Below are 22,101 nucleotides of genomic sequence, written 5' to 3'. Positions count from 1 at the left end.
CACGGCAAAGCCTTAGCCCCCCGCCATCGCCGCCAGTGAACTCGAACTGGGGCAACCATTCCTAAACCCTACAACTCAGAAGGAGACGACCATGAACTCGGACTGAGCTCCACCGCGAGCTCCAGTCCACCCAATCGGGCCACAGCTCGAAGCAGCGCCCTGGAACTGCCGCGCTCCCCTTCTACACGACCTTTCAATCTCGCTCCGAGGACCGGCGGCGATGGCGGCGGGGGTTGGAGAGCCCGAAGCGATGAGGATGGAACGGGAGGGTTCGCGGAGGAAGGAGAGGATGGGGATCGGGGATTCGCGTACTTGATGTAGGCGGCGATGATGCGCCGAAGGGACTTGATCTCGAGCGCCTCCTCGTGCTCGGTATACCGCCGCGCGGCCATGTTCCCCGGCGGCGGCGGCTAGGTGATGCTAATTTTCTTCAGATGGATTTTTCTTTAGGGGTTCAGATGGAATTGGTGGGTTTGAAATGAGGGGCAGGTTTTTCAAGGCCGTGGGCCTTGGGTCCATCCGACTTTACTGGATTATATTCTGACTTCCGAGGGTTTCACTTGGTGATAAATATTTGGGCATGACAGATGTGAGACAGTCCAAAAATGGCACTTTCAAATATCTAGATAAGGTATGGGAGAAAGTGATAGGCTAAATTATCAGCAGCAAGAAAAGAAATTCTAATAAAATCAATGGCACGGGCAATTCCGGTGTATTGGATGGCATGCTTCAGGCTACCCAGGGGATTTTGCGAGGGTGTGACATCAATTATATATCAGTTTTGGGTTGGGGAATAAAAGTGACAAACGGAAACCTTGTTGGGTTGCTTGGGATGTTATGGCATGGCCGAAGAATCTTGGTGGCTTGGGTTTTCGTGATTTAGAAATCTTCAATCTTGCTCTATTGTCTAGGCAAGCATGACGGATTTTTAATGAGCCAAACTCATCGAGCGCTCTAATTTTAAGAGCAACCTACTTCCCCTCTTGTACTGTTCTAGAAGTAGAACTGGGTCCTCACCCGTCGCAAGTTTGGCACAACGTGGCTGACGGTCTTGATTAACCAAGGCATTATTCGGAGAATTGGAGAAGGTACTTCAAGGCGAATATGGATCCCTCAACAAGGGATCATGAAAACATTTTCATCCCATGTTTCTAACCTGCCTCGAGTTGTGTTAGAGATCATAGACCGGAACAGGGAGGTATTTTTCCCGTCGGTGTTGAAGCCATTTTACATATTCCTCTCTGTACACGTCAAGTTGATGACTTCTGGGCATGGAATGATGATCCAAAGGGGTGATTCTCAGTTCGTTCAGCATACGAAATGTTTGTTGAAGTTAATCTTGGGAGAGAAGCATGATTAGAGAAGAGGGAAGACGTTTCAAACCCAGCTGCGGAGTCCAAGGAATGGTTGTCTCTTTGGAAAACTTATGTGCCATCTAAGTTAAGAGTGTTCTCGTGGAGTCTTGCAAAACATTCACTTCCCACCGGTGATGTCCTCCAAGGATGGAATATGGCCACCACATGTGGGTTGCCCTCTTTGTAGAGCCTTGGATAGCTGGCGTCACTCACTCAACGATTGTAGTATGGCAAGGAGCATCTGGGGCTGTCAAACAAAGAGATGGTGCAACATAGACCAATGAGACTGATGCTAAATTATGGCTTTTTGCCATGAGCGATTTGTTGCTACCGAATCAGTTTATATTGATGGTAGTGACTCTTTGGGTGATTTGGAGTGCGCGCCGAAAAGCTATACATGAGGATGTGTTTCATTCCTTTTGCCACAGACCAATCCATTGCTTCATATCTGGAAGATATCAAATTTATGCAAGGTGCAAATGTGGGATCAAGGTCAACGACATCGCCAAGGCCAACGTAGTGGCTACCGCCACCACTTGACCACGTTAAGCTCAATGTGGACGCGACAGTATCTAGAGATGGAAATTTTGGTGCAGTCAGTGCCATACGTCGCAATGAGTCAGGCATTTTTTAGGGGGCATCCGTGGTGGTCATGAGGAGACTATGCGATCCCCAAGTCCTTCAGACTTTGGTAATCCGAGAAGCTTTGGCACTGGCAAAGATCTTTATGTTCCGAGAATTTTTTTTGCTTCAAATTGCAAGGTGGCGATGGATGCGATCAAGGAGGGAAGTGGTGCAAACTTTGGAGCTATAGTACATGAAATAACGGCTAGGGCTACTACACTTTCTACATTCCCTTTTAGCCACAAATTTAGAATCTCGAATGTTGAGTCATGTTTGGTTAGGCCAACCCGGTGATCTTATCTTCGTCCTTGTAAACATTGTGATGACGTAATAAAGTTTTATGGGATTTCTCAAAAAAATCGAGGGTTTCAGAGGCATAATATAACTAGAAATTTTCTTGCGCCTCGCCGCTCACATTCATGGGACCTTTTTCTATTGGTGTTCTTTTTTTAGGTGTTGTTGGTAACACGTGGAAGAGTGGAAGGTTGGCAGTGCAACAGACTCCTCCCTTTGGCAAGGTAGTGACACAGTAGCCCTCCCTCACACCCACATCAATAACAAAAATCAGCAGGCCAACGCCACTTCCTTTCACACACATTCCGACCATAGGGACAACTAACCACACCACCACCAACACCAATCATACCAACACTGACACATGAAACGCAAAAGGCCACACACGTGCTACACATATCTATGAATGGGCCCAACGATCATATACAACCATCCCATCCACTTTCGAGCTCAAAGCATTGCCACAATCTCAATGCACCACAAGGTTCCCTTTCTAGGGAGCTTAGTAGTTGTGGTGGTACGAGTTTTGAAGCAAATTTTCGGAATCTCATATGGCATGGGGGAGAAGGGTGAAGGAAGCCAGACCTCCAAATCACCATCCAAGCCCCAAAAACAATGCTACAATTATGGTGATCTAGGTCATTTTTCATTGCAGATTGCCCAAACAAGAAGAAGGGCATGAGAGAGGGCAAGGACAAGGAGAAGAAGAAGTGCAAGAAGAAGCCCTTCTTCAACAATGGAAAACCATACAAGAAGGACAAGCAAGCTAAGCCCTTTTGTTGGCCATGGATACACCCTCGACAAGTCCGATGATAAATAAGAAGATGAAGTAGTGGTTGCGGGCTAGCGATAATCTCTCCATCAAAGCTAGCCTGCCTCCTTCATCAAGTTCGACTACTCCGACCAAATCAAGAGTATTCCTAGATGCCTTATGGCTATGGAGTCAAAGGTAAGATGATACGGGGTAAGTCGTTGAGTGGTCCAATATTCACGAATTGGGGAAGGATTTGAGAAAGAACACGAGGGAAAAGTAGAGGAATTGCAAGGGGAACTAGCGCAAATTGACACACAAGTAGCAACACAAGATACACATGGATAGATCTTTTATCTCAATCATCCACAAGAGAGAGATGGGGGAAAGATAGGGTTCTTCTCCAAGTCCTAAGATGAAGAGGGAGGAATCTTCCCCACAAGTGGAGATCTTGATACTCCTCGAAATCTTCACCTCGCAAGGTGGTCTTCTTCTCCATGAGGAGCTATCACGAATGGAGGAATCCCACTTAGGGAGGTATATGTCTCTAATACTTTGATATCCCTAGACTAGGAGGAGAAGGGGTATATATATAGGTCCACTCACAAAGGGGTAAGTAAGGGAAGGGAGAGATACTTGGTCAGTGGCCCAAAAGCTGCACGCGAGCACTGCCCCGGTTATACGGGGTTGTTTGGGTCGGTGTTGTTGGAATAGTCTGAGGCGCATAGTCAATAATCCAAGGATGAAGCAATCTCACGAGGCACGCCACCGAGATTTGTTAATGAGGTTCGCTGATATGGCTACATCATGGGGCCTGACAATGAGCACTCCTCCCCATGACACCATCACGATAACGCACACCGGCCACCCAGGTGCCGGCACATGCCACCGCCTCCCTCTGCGTGCATGTGCCATTATGTTGGCATAGGTACATCGTGTGTCAATCCTGCATCATATAAAAGGCCTAGGATACAGGAGTCCTACTAGTACACTACTCCATACCATGTCTATGATACGTCTCCAACGTATCTATAATTTATGAAGTATTTATGCCATATTTACAACAATTTTATATGGTTTTGATATGATTTGAATGGAACTAAGCCGAACTGACACTGTTTTCACTAGAACTAACATGGTGTTGTTTTTTGTACATAAATAAAAGTTCTCCAAATGCAACGAAACTTTTTAATGATTTTTTGGAACAAAAAGGCATTAGAAGCTTCGTGGGAGGACCGGAAGGTGAAGGAGGTGTCCACTACCCACCAGGGCACGCCCAGGGCCTTGGTCGTGGGCTGGTGCCTAGTGGGCCCACCTTAGCCCATCTTAGCGAGAGACCGACGTCAAAAAATCCTATAAATAGAGAAACCACCAGAAATAACCCTAGAACTTTGACTCTGCCGCCGCACGCCTCTATACCTTTGAAATACCATCTGGAGCCCTGTTCCGGCACCCCGCCAGAGGAGGAAATCATCACCGGAGGCCATCTTCATCATTCCGGCGGCCACCATGATGAGGAGGGAGTAGTTCACTAATGGTAGCTGGAACTACGTCGGTATTTCCCCGGAGAGGGAGGGATGATGTAGCACAGCGACGGTAGAGTATTTCCCTCAGTTATGAAACGAAGGTATCGAACCAGTAAGAGAACCAAGCAACACAATGTAAACAACACCTGCACACAAATAATAACACCTCGCAACCCGACATGATAAAGGGGTTGTCAATCCCTTTCGGGTAACGGCGCCTGAAATTAGCAAGTTGATGAGAGAAAGGTTGTAATAGATTGGATAAATAGATCACAGATAAAATAAAGTGCAGCAAAGTATTTTTGTGTTTTTGGTTTAATAGATCTGAAAATAAAAGCAAGGAAAAAGTAGATCGCAAAGGCAAATATATGAGAAATAAGACCCGGGGCCCGTAGGTTTCACTAGTGGCTTCTCTCAAGAAAAATAGTAAATGGTGGGTGAACAAATTACTATTGGGCAATTGATAGAACTTCAAATAATTATGATGATATCCAAGCAATGATCATTACATAGGCATCACGTCCAAGATTAGTAGACCGACTCCTGCCTGCATCTACTACTATTACTCCACACATCAACCGCTATCCAGCATGCATCTAGTGTATTAAGTTCATGGAGAAACGGAGTAATGCAATAAGAACAATGACATGATGTAGACAAGATATGTTTATCTATATGGCAGTAGATATAGATCGTGTCTTTTTATCCTTAGTAGCAACGATACATACGTGTCGGTTCCCTTTCTATCACTGGGATCAAGCACCGTAAGATCGAACCCACTACCGGGCACCTCTTCCCATTGCAAGATAAATAGATCGAGTTGGCCAGACAAAACACAAATATCAAAGAAGAAATACGAGGCTATAAGAGATCATGCATAAAAGAGATCAAAGAAACTCAAATACTTTCATGGATATAAAAACATAGATCTGATCATAAACTCGAAGTTCATCGATCCCAACAAACACACCGTAAAAGAGTTACATCATATGGATCTCCAAGAGACCATTGTATTGAGAATCAAGAGAAAGAGAGAGATGAAGCCATCTAGCTACTAACTACGGACCCGAAGGTCTACAAAGAACTACTCACGCATCATCGGAGAGGCACCAATGGAAGTGGTGAACCCCTCCGTGATGGTGTCTAGATTGGATCTGGTGTTTCTGGACTCTGCGGCGGCTGGATGAATATTTCGTCGACTCCCCTAGGGTTTTGGGAATATTTGGGTATTTATAGAGAAAAGAGGCAGTCTGGGGGGCACCCGAGGTGGGCACAACCCACCGGGGCACGCTAGGGCCTCCTGGCGCACCCTGGTGGGTTGTGCCCCCCTCGGGGCACCCCCAGGTGCAACCACGGCCCATCTGCTTCCTTTTGGCCTATAAAAATCATCGTAAAGTTTCGTGCCATTTGGACTCCATTTGATATTGATTTCCTGCGACGTAAAAAACATGGAAAAAACAAGAACTGACACTAGGCACTGTGTCAATAGGTTAGTACCAAAAAATGATATAAAATGACTATAAAATGATTATAAAACATCCAAAATTGATAATAAAACATCATGGAACAATAAAAAATTATAGATACATTGGAGACGTATCAACATCCCCAAGCTTAACTCCTACTCGTCCTTGAGTAGGTAAGTGATAAAAACAGAATTTTTGATGTGGAGTGTTGTTCATCAAGTCATATCATATTCTTTTCTTTATAGCATGGACATTTGGACTTTTATGTGATTCAAAGCAATAGTCTAGTTTTGACATAATAATTTAGATACTCAAGCATATCAACAAGCAACCATGTCTTTCAAAATATCAATGCTAAAATAAGTTATCCGTAGCCCATCATGCTCAAACATTGATCCATTCATGAAACAAACTCGAATGTTAACTACACCCAATACTTGAGCACGATCATATTGCCTCCTAGTTGGTGCTTTTTATAAGAGAAGATGGAGACTCAAATTTCAAAATAAAAATTGCATAAAGTAAAAGAAAGTCCCTTCGCAAAGGGAAGTAGGGATTTGTAGAGGTGCCAGAGCTCAAAGCGAAAAATTTGAGATAAAAACATTTTGGGAGGTGTATCCATCCCACCAACGAAAACGACTTAGAGTTCTGAACACTTTCCATGCTAGATATGCCATAGGCGGTTCCCAAACAGAAAATAAAGTTTATTCCTTTTTCCATCATAACTTTCACTTTCCATCGCTAGCCGTATACACGGGTGCCCTCCATACCAACACTTTCCAAGGAATTTATTATTTGATAACATAAAGTAAATTCATTTTTGTTTTTGCATTTCGGGACTGGGCATCCCTAATACTTTTGCCTTACTCTCATGCAATGACAAGTGAATGAACACTCATCTTGAGAATAACACATCTAGCATGGAAAATATTAGCCACCCCTCACCGCTCTGCGAGCGAAACAAACACACAAAAGGGAAGTTTATTTTGAAAATTAGAGATGACACGTGCAAATTTGCTTAGAACGGAAAAAGAATACCGCATATAGGTAGATATAGTGTACTCATGTGGCAAAACTGGTTTAAAGGATTTTGGATGCACAAGTAGAGGTCATATTGTTGGGGAACGTAGCAGAAATTCAAAATTTTCTACGCATCACCAAGATCAATCTATGGAGTAATCTAGCAACGAGGGGAAGGAGAGTGCATCTACATACCCTTGTAGATCGCTAAGCGGAAGCGTTCAAGTGAACGGGATTGATGGAGTCGTACTCGTCGTGATCGAAATCACCGATGATCCTAGTGCCGAACGGACGGCACCTCCGTGTTCAACACACGTACATCCCGGTGACGTCTCCTACGCCTTGATCCAGCAAGGGGAGAAGGAGAGGTTGGGGAAGACTCCATCCAGCAGCAGCACGATGGCGTGGTGGTGGTGGAGGAGCGTGGTACTCCAGCAGGGCTTCGCCAAGCACCGCAAGAGACGAGGAGGGAGAGGGGTAGGGCTGCGCCAAGAAGGAGATTGAGTCGTCTCTATGGCAGCCCAAAACCTCAAGTATATATAGGGGAAGGGGAGGGGCTGCGCCCCCACCTAGGTTTCCACCCCTAGGGGTGGCGGCCAGCCCTAGATCCCATCTAGGGGGGGCGGCCAAGGGGGGAGAGAGGGGGGCGCACCACTAGGTGGGCCTTAGGCCCATCTGAGCCTAGGGTTTGCCCCCTTCCACTCTCCCTTGCGCCTTGGGCCTTGGTGGGGGGGCGCAACAGCCCACCAGGGGCTGGTCCCCTCCCACACTTGGCCCATGCAGCCCTCCGGGGCTGGTTGCCCCACTTGGTGGACCACCGGGACCCTCCCGGTGGTCCCGGTACATTACCGATAAAACCCGAAACTTTTCCGGCGACCAAAACAGGACTTCCCATATATAAATATTTACCTCCGGACCATTCCGGAACTCCTCGTGACGTCCAGGATCTCATCCGGGACTCCGAACAACATTCGGTAACCACGTATATCTATTCCCTATAACCCTAGCGTCATAGAACCTTAAGTGTGTAGACCCTACGGGTTCGGGAACCATGCAGACATGACCGAGATAACTCTCCGGTCAATAACCAACAGCGGGATCTGGATACCCATGTTGGCTCCCACATGTTCCACGATGATCTCATCGGATGAACCACGATGTCGCGGATTCAATCAATCCCGTATACAATTCCCTTTGTCTATCGATACGATACTTGCCCGAGATTCGATCGTCGGTATCCCGATACCTTGTTCAGTCTCGTTATCGGCAAGTCTCTTTACTCGTTCTGTAACACATCATCCCGTGATCAACTCCTTGATCACATTGTGCACATTATGATGATGTCCTACCGAGTGGGCCCAGAGATACCTCTCCGTTTACACGGAGTGACAAATCCCAGTCTCGATTCGTGCCAACCCAACAGACACTTTCGGAGATACCTGTAGTGTACCTTTATAGCCACCCAGTTACGTTGTGACGTTTGGCACACCCAAAGCACTCCTATGGTATCCGGAAGTTGCACAATCTCATGGTCTAAGGAAATGATACTTGACATTAGAAAAGCTTTAGCAAACAAACTACATGATCTTGTGCTAGGCTTAGGATTGGGTCTTGTCCATCACATCATTATCCTAATGATGTGATCCCGTTATCAACGACATCCAATGTCCATGGTCAGGAAACCGTAACCATCTATTGATCAACGAGCTAATCAACTAGAGGCTTACTAGGGACATGGTGTTGTCTATGTATCCACACATGTATCTGAGTTTCCTATCAATACAATTCTAGCATGGATAATAAACGATTATCATGAACAAGGAAATATAATAATAACCAATTTATTATTGCCTCTAGGGCATATTTCCAACAGTCTCCCACTTGCACTAGAGTCAATAATCTAGTTCACATCGCCATGTGATTAACACTCACAGGTCACATCGCCATGTGACCAACATCCAAGAGTCTACTAGACTCAATGATCTAGTTCACATCACTATGTGATAAACACTCAAACAGTTCTGGGTTTGATCATGTTATGCTTGTGAGAGAGGTTGTAGTCAACGGGTCTTGCCATATTCAGATCCCTATGTATTTCACAAAACTTTATATCATAGATGCTGCTACCACGTTCCACTTGGAGCTATTCCAAATTATTGCTCCATTGTACGTATCCGGTATCTCTACTCAGAGCTATCCGGATAGGTGTTAAGCTTGCATCGACGTAACTCTTTATGTCGAACTCTTTATCACCTCCATAACCAAGAAACATTTCCTTATTCCTCTAAGGATAATTTTGACCGCTATCTGGTGATCCATTCCTAGATCACCTTTGTACCTTCTTGCCAGACATGTGGCAAGGCACACATCAGGTGCGGTACTCAGCATGGCATACCATATAGAGCCTATGACAAGAGCATAGGGGACGACCTTCGTCCTTCCTCTTTCTTCTGTCGTGGTCAATCTTTGAGTCTTACTCAACTTCACACCATACAACTTAGGTAAGAACCCCTTCTTTGACTGATCTATTTTGAACTCCTTCAAAAACATGTCAAGGTGTGAGTTCTTTGAAAGTATCATCAGGCGCCTTGATCTATCTCTATAGATCTTGATGCCCAATTTGTAAGCAGCTTTATCCAGGTCTTCCTTTGAAAAACACTCTTCAAACAACCGTTTATGCTTTCCAGCAATTCTACATTATTTCGGATCTTACAATATGTCATCCACATATACTTATCAGAAATGTTGTAGTGCTCCCACTCTCTTTCTTGTAAATACAAGTTTCTAGCAAACATTGTATAAACCTAAAAGCTTTGATCACTCCATCAAAACATATATTCCGATTCCGAGATGCTTGCTCTAGTCCATAGAAGGATTGCTGGAGCTAGCATACCTTTTAGCATCCTTAGGATCGACAAAACCTTTTATTGTATCACATACAACTTTTCTTACGAAAACTTGGTAAGAAAACTTGTTTTGACATCCATCTGTAAGATTTCATAATCGAAAAATACAGCTAATGCTAACATGATTCCGACGGACTTAAGCATCGCTACGGGTGAGAAATTCTCATCATAGTCAACTCCTTGAACTTGTGAAAAGATTCTTTCCCACAAGTCGAGCTTCATAGACGGTAACTTTACCTCCCACGCCCGTCTTCTTCTTAAAGATCCATTTATCTCAATGGCTTGCCGATCATCGGGCAAGTCCACCAAAGTCCATACTTTGCTCTGATACATGGATCCTATCTCAGATTTCATGGCTTCTAACCATTTGTCGGAATACGGGCCCATCATCGCTTCTCCATAGCTCGTAGGTTCATTGTTGTCTAACAACATGATATCTAAGACAGGATTACTGTACCACTCAGGAGTAGTACATATCCTTGTCGACCTACGAGGTTCGATAGCAACTTGATCTGAAGCTTCATGATCACTATCATTAACTTCCTATTCAACAGACGTAGGTGCCACAGAAAATATCTTTCTGTGTTGCATCATTCTCTGGTTGAAATAAAGGTTCGACAACCTCATCAAGTTCTATCTTCCTCCCACTCAATTCTTTCGAGAGAAACTCCTTCTCGAGAAAGGACCCGTTCTTAGCGACAAACAATTTTCCCTCGGATCTGAGATAGAAGTTATACCCTACTGTCACCTTTGGGTATCCTATGAAGATGTGTTTGTCCGCTTTGGGTTCGAGCTTCTCCGGCTGAAGCCTTAAGCATCGCAGCCCCAAACATTAAGAAACAACAACTTTGTTTTCTTGCCAAACCAATGTTCATACGACGCCGTCTCAACGGACTTAGATGGTGTTCTATCTAAAGTGAATGCAGTTGTCTCTAACGCATAACCTCAAAATGAAAACAGTAGATTGATAAGAGACATCATAGATTGCACCATATCTCATAGGGTTCGATTACGACGTCTGGACACACCATAACCCAGTGGTGTTCCAGGTGGATTCAACTGTGAAACAATTCCACAATGTCTTAAGTGTTTGCCAAACTCATAACTCAGATATTCTCATTGGTCAGATCGTAGGAATTTGATCTTCTTGTTATGATGATTCTTAACTTCACTCTGAAATTGCTTGAACTTTTCAAACGTTTCAGACTTGTGCTTCATTAAGTAAATATACCAATATCTACTCAAATCGTCAGTGAAGATGAGAAAATAGCGATATCCACCGCACGCTTCAATTTTCATTGGATCACACGCATCAGTATGATTTCCAACAAGACACTTGCCCGTTTCATTGTACCTGAAAGCGGGGTCTTAGTCATCCTGCCCATGAGCCATGGCTCGCATGTGTCAAGCGATTCAAAATCAAGTGACTCCAAACATCCATCGACATGGAGTTTATTCATGCATCTTACGCCAATATGACCTAAGCGGCAGTGCCACGAGAAAGTGGTACTATCATTATTAACTCTACATCTTTTGGCGTGAACATGTGTATTACCACGACCGAGATTCAATGAACCATTCACATAGGGTGGATGACCATGAAAGGTATCATTCATGTAAACAGAATAACCATTATTCTCTAACTTAAATGAATGACCGTATTGCAATGAACATGATCTAATCATATTCATGCTCAACGTAGGCACCTGATAACGTTTATCTAGGTTCAATACTAATCCCGAAGGCAGATGGAGCGTGCGATGGTGATCTCATCAACTTTGGAAACACTTCCAACACACATCGTCACCTCGCCCTTAGCCAGTCTCCGTTTAGTCCGTAGCTTTTGCTTCAGGTCACCAATAATAGCAACTGAACCGGTATCCAATACCCAGGTGCTACTAGGAGTACTAGTGAGGTACACATTAATAACATGTATATACTTTGTTGAAGTTGCCATCCTTCTTATCTACCATGCATTTGGGGTAACTCCGCTACCAGTGACCGTTCCCCTTACAATAGAAGCACTTAGTCTCGGGTTTAGGTTCAACCTTGGGTTCCTTCACTAGAGCGGCAACTGATTTGCCATCCATGAAGTTTCCCTTCTAGCTCTTGCCCTTCTTGAAACCAGTGGTCTTGTTAAACCATCAACAATTGATGCTCCTTGATTTCTACCTTTTGCGGTCTTAAGCACAGCGAACAGCTCCGGGATCAACTCCATCCCTTGCATGTCAAAGTTCATCACGAAGATCTAGTAGCTTAGTGATAGTGGCTAGAGAACTCTATCAACCACTATCTTATCTGGAAGTTTAACTCCCACTTGATTTAAGTGATTGTAGCACCCAAACATTCTGAGCACATGCTCACTCGTTGAGCTATTCTCCTCCATCTTGTTGGCAAAAGAACTTGTCAGAGGTCTCATACCTCTCAACACGGGCATGAGCCTGAAATCCCAATTTCAGCTCTTGGAACATCTCAAATGTTCTATGGCGTTCAAAACGTCATTGGAATCCCGATTCTAAGCCGTAAAGTATGGTGCACTAAACTATCAAGTAGTCATCAGGACGTGTCTGTCAGGTGTTCACAACATCCACAGACGACGTTGTAGGGGAGCAGTGCATCAAAGACGTAAGCCTTCTGTGTAGCAATGAGGACACTCCTCGGACTACGGACCTAGTCCGCATCAGTGCTTACAATATCTCTCAACTTGGTCTTTCTCTAGGAACGTATTGAAACAGGGAGCTACAACATGAGCTATTTATCTACAACATATTTGCAAAGACAATTTAGACTATGTTCATGATAATTGAGTTCATTTAATGAACTCCCACTCAGATAGACATCCCTCTAGTCATCTAAGTGAAACATGATCCGAGTCAACTAGGCCGTGTCCGATCACCACGTGAGACGGACTAGTCAACATCGGTGAACATCTTCATGTTGATCGTATCTACTATATGACTCATGTTCGACCTTTCGGTCTTCCGTGTTCCGAGGCCATGTCTATACATGCTAGGCTCGTCAAGTCAACCTAAGTGTTTTGCATGTGTCCCGAGGCCATGTCTGTACATGCTAGGCTCGTCAACACCCGTTGTATTCGAACGTTAGAATCTATCACACCCGATCATCACGTGGTGCTTCGAAACAACAAACCTTCGCAACGGTGCACAGTTAGGGGAAACACTTTTCTTGAAATTTTAGTGAGGGATCATCTTATTTAAGCTGCCGTCGTTCTAAGCAAATAAGATGTAAAACATGATAAACATCACATGCAATCAAATAGTGACATGATATGGCCAATATCATTTTGCTCCTTTTGATCTCCATCTTCGGGGCTCCATGATCATCGTTGTCACCGGCATGACACCATGATCTCCATCATCGTGTCTTCTTGAAGTTGTCTCGTCATCTATTACTTCTACTACTATGGCTAACGCCTTAGCAATAAAGTAAAGTAATTACATGACGTTTATGTTGACACGCAGGTCATAAATAAATAAAGACAACTCCTATGGCTCCTGCCGGTTGTCATACTCATCGACATGCAAGTCGTGATTCCTATTACAAGAACATGATCAATCTCATACATCACATATATCATTCATCACATCCTTTTGGCCATATCACATCACAAGGCATATGCTGCAAAAACAAGTTAGACGTCCTCTAATTGTTGTTGCAAGTTTTTACGTGGCTGCTATAGGTTTCTAGCAAGAACGTTTCTTACCTACATGAAAACCACAACGTGATATGCCAATTTCTATTTACCCTTCATAAGGACCCTTTTCATCGAATCCGATCCGACTAAAGTGGGAGAGACAGACACCCGCTAGCCACCTTATGCAACTAGTGCATGTCAGTCGGTGGAACCAGTCTCACGTAAGAGTACGTGTAAGGTCGGTCCGGGCCGCTTCATCCCACGATGCCGCCGAATCAAGATAAGACTAGTAACGACAAGTAAATTGATAAAATCAACGCCCACAACTGCTTTGTGTTCTACTCGTGCAAAGAAACTACGCATAGACCTAGCTCATGATGCCACTATTGGGGAACGTAGCAGAAATTCAAAATTTTCTATGCAACACCAAGATCAATCTATGGAGTAATCTAGCAACGAGGGGAAGGAGAGTGCATCTACATACCCTTGTAGATCGCTAAGCGGAAGCGTTCAAGTGAACGGGGTTGATGGAGTCGTACTCGTCGTGATCGAAATCACCGATGATCCTAGTGCCGAACGGACGGCACCTCCGTGTTCAACACACGTACAGCCCGGTGATGTCTCCTACGCCTTGATCCAGCAAGGGGAGAAGGAGAGGTTGGGGAAGACTCCATCCAGCAGTAGCACGACGGCGTGGTGGTGGTGGAGGAGCGTGGTACTCCAGCAGGGCTTCGCCAAGCACCGCAAGAGACGAGGAGGGAGAGGGGTAGGACTGCGCCAAGAAGGAGATTGAATCGTCTCTATGGCAGCCCAAAACCTCAAGTATATATAGGGCGAGGGGAGGGGCTGCACCCCCACCTAGGTTTCCACCCCTAGGGGTGGCGGCCAGCCCTAGATCCCATCTAGGGGGGGCGGCCAAGGGGGGAGAGAGGGGGGCGCACCACTAGGTGGGCCTTAGGCCCATCTGAGCCTAGGGTTTGCCCCCTTCCACTCTCCCTTGCGCCTTGGGCCTTGGTGGGGGGGCGCAACAGCCCACCAGGGGCTGGTCCCCTCCCACACTTGGCCCATGCAGCCCTCCGGGGCTGGTTGCCCCACTTGGTGGACCACCGGGACCCTCCCGGTGGTCCCGGTACATTACCGATAAAACCCGAAACTTTTCCGGCGACCAAAACAGGACTTCCCATATATAAATCTTTACCTCCGGACCATTCCGGAACTCCTCGTGACGTCCAGGATCTCATCCGGGACTCCGAACAACATTCGGTAACCACGTATATCTATTCCCTATAACCCTAGCGTCATCGAACCTTAAGTGTGTAGACCCTACGGGTTCGGGAACCATGCAGACATGACCGAGATAACTCTCCGGTCAATAACCAACAGCGGGATCTAGATACCCATGTTGGCTCCCACATGTTCCACGATGATCTCATCAGATGAACCACGATGTCGCGGATTCAATCAATCCCGTATACAATTCCCTTTGTCTATCGGTACGATACTTGCCCGAGATTCGATCGTCGGTATCCCGATACCTTGTTCAATCTCGTTACCGGCAAGTCTCTTTACTCGTTCTGTAACACATCATCCTGTGATCAACTCCTTGATCACATTGTGCACATTATGATGATGTCCTACCGAGTGGGCCCAGAGATACCTCTCCGTTTACACGGAGTGACAAATCCCAGTCTCGATTCACGCCAACCCAATAGACAACTTTGGAGATACCTGTAGTGTACCTTTATAGCCACCCAGTTACGTTGTGACGTTTGGCACACCCAAAGCACTCCTACGGTATCCGAGAGTTGCACAATCTCATGGTCTAAGGAAATGATACTTGACATTAGAAAAGCTTTAGCAAACGAACTACACGATCTTGTGCTAGGCTTAGGATTGGGTCTTGTCCATCACATCATTCTCCTAATGATGTGATCTCGTTATCAACGACATCCAATGTCCATGGTCAGGAAACCGTAACCATCTATTGATCAACGAGCTAGTCAACTAGAGGCTTACTAGGGACATGGTGTTGTCTATGTATCCACACATGTATTTGAGTTTCCTATCAATACAATTCTAGCATGGATAATAAATGATTATCATGAACAAGGAAATATAATTATAACCAATTTATTATTGCCTCTTGGGCATATTTCCAACACATACTTAGTGCAAAATGAAGGTTAGCAAAAGATTGGGAAGCGACCAACCTAGAAACGAATAATCTCATAAGCAAGCATTAAGCATAATTAACACCTAATAATGCACCACAAGTAGGATATAATTTTCATTGCGTGACTATTGAATTTCGTACTTGCATAGGGAATCACAAACCTTAACACCCATATTCTTACTAGAGCATAATTACTCATCAAGATGACTCACATATCACATTATCATATCTCAAAACTATTACTAAGAATCAAGTTTATTTTGTCCAATGATCTTCATGACATTTTATTTTACTTTATCCTTCTTGGATATCTATCACTTTTGGACTAATTTTCATGAGTTGCTTTTCATAAGCTCAACCAAATATAAGTGAAGATCATGAGCATAACAAATTTTCTTTCTCTCAAAATAATTTAAGTGAAGCAAGAGAGAGTTTCTTCAAAATTTTACTAACTCTCAAACAAATCTAAGTGAAGCAAGAGAGCATTTCTTCAAAAATAAGAAAGCACACCGTGCTCAAAAAGATATAAGTGAAGCACTAGAGCAAGTCCTAGCTCATCAAAGACTTAAGTGAAGCATAGAGAGCAATTCTAGCAAGTCATGACATAATTTTGGCTCTCATAAATAGGTGTGTCCAGAAAGGATTGATAACTTAAAACACAAAAAAAACAAGCAAAGACACATATCATACAAGACGCTCCAAGCAAAACACATATCATGTGACGAATAAAAATATAGTCTCGAGTAAATTACCGATAGTTGTTGGAAGAAAGCAGGGATGCCACTCGGGGGGCATCCCCAAGCTTAGTTGGTTGCTCATTCTTGGATAATTGCTTGGGATGCTAGGGCATCCCCAAACTTAGGCTCTAACATCCTTCCTTCATCCATCGTAAGATAACCCAAAACTTGAAAACTCCAATCACAGAAAACTTAACAAAGCCTTCGTGAGATCCGTTAGTATACGAATAATAAACCACTACTATAAGTGATGTATCAAACCAATTAATATTTTGTTTTTGTATTATATCTACTATATTCCAACTTTTATATGTCAAAAACTCATCAAAGAAAACCATAGAGACATCAAAATAAGCACACAACACAAAGAAAACAGAATCTGTCAAAACAGAACAGTCTATAGCAATCTACTATTTCGAATACTTCTGTGACTCCAAAAAACTCTGAAAAATTAGGACGACCTGAGAAATTTGTATGTTGATCTACTTCAAGTGGAATGGGTATTTTATCGCTCTCTGGTAAAAAATGAAAATTAATTTCGTGAGCGCAAACTTTCTGTTTTTTTCAGCAAGATCAAACAACTATTGCCCAAGAAGATCCTAGATGCTTTACTTGGCACAAACACTAATTAAAACAAAAAAACACAATCATAATAGTAGAATAATTGTGCTAACACACAATAACAGAAAGCAAAAAGCAAAAATAAATTTTATTCATTGGGTTGCCTCCCAACAAGCACTATAGTTTTACGCCCTTAGCTAGGCATTTATTGATGCTCACATGAAAGATAATAATTGTAACACAAAGAGAGCATCACAAAACATGTGAAAAACATATTTAAGTCTAACATACTTCCTATGCATAGGAATTTTATAAGCAAACAAATTATCAAGACAAGAAACATCTAGCACATGCAAGTAAGAAGAAAGAAACAATAGCAATCTCAACATAACTAGAGGTAATTTAGTAACATGGAAATTTCTACCACAATATTTTCCTCTCCCATAATAATTACATGTAGGATCATAATCAAATTCAATAATATAGCTATCATATAAAATTTTCTTTTCACGATCCACATGCATAAAAGTCTTATAATCTTCCAAGATAGTGGGATTAACATCAACTAAAGTCATGACCTCTCCAAACCCACTTTTATCAAAAAACTCACAAGATTGAACACTCTCCAAATATGTGGGATTATTTTTACCTAGAGTTGATACTCTTCCGAGCCCACTTTCAATATTATTGCAAACATATTCATCATGAGGCTTAAATAAACTATCAAGATCATAAGAATCATTATCACCCCAATCATGATCATTGCAATGAGTAGTGGACATAGCAATATTAGCATCCCCAAGCTTGGATTTTTGCATATTATTAGCACAATCGACATGAATAGAATTTACAATAACATCATTGCAATCATGCTTTTCATTCAATGAGCTATCATGAATTACTTTAAATTCCTTCTTTTAACACTTCATCACAATTTTCAGATTCATCATTATCAAGCAAAAATACATAAAGATAATCTAGTGCACTCAACTCATTAGAGATTGGTTCATCATAATTGGATCTCTTAAAAAGATTAGCAAGTGAGTGAGGATCCATATCAATATATTTTTAACAAGCGAAGATGCAAGCAAATAGAAGGCACATGGCAACACAAGCAAACATGAGATATGACGAGAAAAAGGCGAACAAAAAAGAGGGCGGATAAAACGGCAAATTTTTGTGAAGTGGGGGAGAGGAAAATGAGAGGCAAATGGAAAATAATGTAAATTGCGAGGAGATGAGATTTGTGATTAGGAACCTGATTATGTTGAAGATCCTCCCCGGCAACGGCGCCAGAAATTCTCCTTGATGGTAGCTGGAACTACGTCGGTATTTCCTCGGAGAGGGAGGGGTGATGTAGCACAACGACGATAGAGTATTTCCCTCAGTTACGAAACCAAGGTATCAAACCAGTAGGAGAACCAAGCAACACAACGTAAACAGCACCTGCACACAAATAACAACACCTCACAACCCGACGTGTTAAAGAGGTTGTCAATCCCTTTCGAGTAACGGCGCTAGAAATTGGCAAGTTGACGGGAGAAAGGTTGTAATAGATTGGATAAATAGATTGCAAATAAAATAAAGTGCAGCAAAGTATTTTTGTATTTTTGGTTTAATAGATTTGAAAATAAAAGCAAGGAAAAAGTAGATCACAAAGGCAAATATATGAGAAATAAGACCCGGGGGCCGTAGGTTTCACTAGTGGCTTCTCTCAAGAAAAATAGCAAATGGTGGGTGAACAAATTACTATTGGGCAATTGATAGAACTTCAAATAATTATGACGATATCCAGGAAATGATCATTACATAGGCATCACGTCCAAGATTAGTAGACTGACTCCTGCCTGCATCTACTACTATTACTCCACACATCAACCGCTATCCAGCATGCATCTAGTGTATTAAATTCATGGAATAACGGAGTAATGCAATAAGAACGATGACATGATGTAGACAAGATCCGTTTATCTATATGGCGGTAGATATAGATCTCGTCTTTTTATCCTTAGTAGCAACGATACATACGTGTCGGTTCCCTTTCTGTCACTGGGATCAAGCACCGTAAGATCGAACCCACTACCGGGCACCTCTTCCCATTGCAAGATAAATAGATCGAGTTGGCCAGACAAAAGCCAAATATTGGAGAAGAAATACGAGGCTATAAGAGACCATGCATAAAAGAGATCAAAGAAACTCAAATACTTTCATGGATATAAAAACATAGATCTGATCATAAACTCGAAGTTCATCGATCCCAACAAACACACCGCAAAAGAGTTACATCATATGGATCTCCAAGAGACCATTGTACTGAGAATCAAGAGAGAGAGATGAAGCCATCTAGCTACTAACTACGGACCTGAAGGTCTACAAAGAACTACTCACGCATCATTGAAGAGGCACCAATGGAAGTGGTAAACCCCTCTGTGATGGTGTCTAGATTGGATCTGGTGTTTCTAGACTCTGGGACGGCTAGATGAATATTTGGTTGACTCCCCTAGGGTTTTGGGAATATTTGGGTATTTATAGAGCAAAGAGGCGGTCCGAGGGGTACCCGAGGTGGGCACAACCCACCGGGGCGCGCCAGGGCCTCCTGGCGCGCCCTGGTGGGTTGTGCCCCCCTCAGGGCACCCCCTAGGTGCAACCAGGGCCAAAATGCTTCATTTTGGCCCATAAAAATCATCATAAAGTTTCGTGCCATTTGGACTCCGTTTGATATTGTTTACCTGCGATGTAAAAAACATGGAAAAACAGGAACTAGCACTGGGCACTATGTCAATAGGTTAGTACCAAAAATGATATAAAATGATTATAAAACATCCAAGATTGATAATAAAACAACATGGAACAATAAAAAATTACAGATATGTTGGAGACGTATCATTCACCCTCGAGGCTAAGGGCATGTACAAGTAGTTATGTGTTTGATCTCTCTCTCTCTCCGTCTCTCTCCCTCTCTCTCGTGTTCTTGATTTGGCATGATCTTGATGTACCACGAGCTTTGTTAATATAGTTGGATCATATGGTGTTTTCCCCTCTCTATCTTGTTGTGATTAATTGAGTTTTTACCTTTGAGGTTTCACTATTATCAGATCGAATAGTTGTTGGATTTGAGAACACTTGATGTATGTCTTGCATATGAATACCCATGGTGACAATGGGCTATTATATCGACTCACTTGATGTATGATTTGGCACTCAACTCACGGATTCCCAAGTGACATTGGGTAATTGATACGTCTCCAACGTATCTATAATTTATGAAGTATTCATGCTATTATATTATTTGTTTTGGATGTTTATGGGCTTTATTATACACTTTTATATTATTTTTGGGACTAACCTATTAACCGGAGGCCCATCCCAAATTGTTGTTTTCTTGCCTATTTCAGTGTCTCTAAGAAAAGGAATATCAAATGGAGTCCCAACGGAATGAAACCTTCGGGAGAGTTATTTTGGAACGGAAGCAATCCAGGAGACTTGGAGTAGACGTTAGGGAAGCTTCGAGGAAGCCACGAGGCAGGGAGGTGCGCCCTACCCCCTAGGTGCGCCCCCACCCTCGTGGGACCCTCGTGGATCCCCTGACCGACTTCTTTCGCCTATATATATATATATCAATATACCCTAAAAACATCAAAGAGCAGAATAGATCGGGAGTTCCGCCGCCAGAAGCCTCCGTAGCCACCAAAACCCAATCTAGACCCGTTCTGGCACCCTGACGGAGGGGGGAATACCTCTCCGGTGGCCATCTTCATCATCCCGACGCTCTCCATGACAAGGAGGGAGTAGTTCACCCTCGGGGCTGAGGGTATGTACCAGTAGCTATGTGTTTGATCTCTCTCTCTCTCTCTCTCTCTCTCTCTCTCTCGTGTTCTTGAGGTGGTACGATCTTGATGTATCACGAGCTTTGCTATAATAGTTGGATCTTATGATGTTTCTCCCCCTCTACTCTCTTCTAATGGATTGATTTTTCCCTTTGAAGTTATCTTATCGGATTGAGTCTTTAAGGATTTGAGAACACTTGATGTATATCTTGCATGTGCTTATCTATGGTGACAATGGGATATCACGTGATCCACTTGATGTATGTTTTGGTGATCAACTTGTGAGTTCCGTGACCTCATGAACTTATGCATAGGGTTGGCACATGTTTTCGTCTTGGCTCTCCGGTAGAAACTTTGGGGCACTCTTTGAAGTTCTTTGTGTTGGTTGAATAGATGAATCTGAGATTGTGTGATGCATATCGTAATCATACCCACGGATACTTGAGGTGACATTGGAGTATCTAGGTAAAATTAGGGTTTTGGTTGATTTGTATCTTAAGGTGTTATTCTAGTATGAACTCTATGATAGATCGATCAGAAAGGATAACTTTGAGGTGGTTTCGTACTGTACCATAATCTCTTCGTTTGTTCTCCGCTATTAGTGACTTTGGAGTGACTCTTTATTGCATGTTGAGGGATAGTTATATGATCCAATTATGTTATTATTGTTGAGAGGACTTGCACTAGTGAAAGTATGAACCCTAGGCCTTGTTTCTTAGCATTGCAATACCGTTTGTGCTCACCTTTACCACTTGCTACCTTGCTGTTTTTATATTTTCAGATTACAAAAACCATTATCTACTATCCATATTGCACTTGTATCACCATCTCTTCGCCGAACTAGTGCACCAATATCATCTTGCGCCTTTGATCTCCATCTTCGAGGCGTGGCATGAACACCATCGTCACCGGCATGACACCATGATCTCCATCATCGTGTCTTCATGAAGTTGCCTCGCCAACTATTACTTCTACTACTATGGCTAACGGTTAGCAATAAAGTAAAGTAATTACATGGCGTTTTGATTGACAGATAGGTCATAAATAAATTAAGACAACTCCTATGGCTCCTGCCGGTTGTCATACTCATCGACATGCAAGTCATGATTCCTATTACAAGAACATGATCAATCTCATACATCACATATATCATTCATCACATCCTTTTGGCCATATCACATCACATAGCATACCCTGCAAAAACAA

The 22,101-nt window shown here is 43.2% G+C and overlaps 1 protein-coding gene across 2 annotated transcripts in view; it reads right to left on the bottom strand.

The window, feature by feature from the left end:
• LOC119286606 (carnosine N-methyltransferase-like) overlaps positions 1–508 on the bottom strand; it is an 8,831-nt gene extending 8,323 nt beyond the window's left edge. Inside the window, exon 1 of one of the 2 annotated variants that reach the window (XM_037566004.1) lies at positions 313–508. In XM_037566004.1, coding sequence (XP_037421901.1) covers positions 313–392 — 80 coding nt within the window. In that variant the 5' untranslated portion in view covers positions 393–508. The remainder of the gene's footprint in view (positions 1–312) is intronic. The other variant, XM_037566012.1, reaches the window with a different exon arrangement.
• Between the last annotated feature and the right edge of the window lie 21,593 nt (positions 509–22,101).

Source organism: Triticum dicoccoides, chromosome 1A (genome assembly GCF_002162155.2).
Source record: "Triticum dicoccoides isolate Atlit2015 ecotype Zavitan chromosome 1A, WEW_v2.0, whole genome shotgun sequence".
Taxonomy (NCBI): Eukaryota; Viridiplantae; Streptophyta; class Magnoliopsida; order Poales; family Poaceae; genus Triticum; species Triticum dicoccoides.
This window is presented reverse-complemented; position numbering and strand designations above follow the sequence as displayed.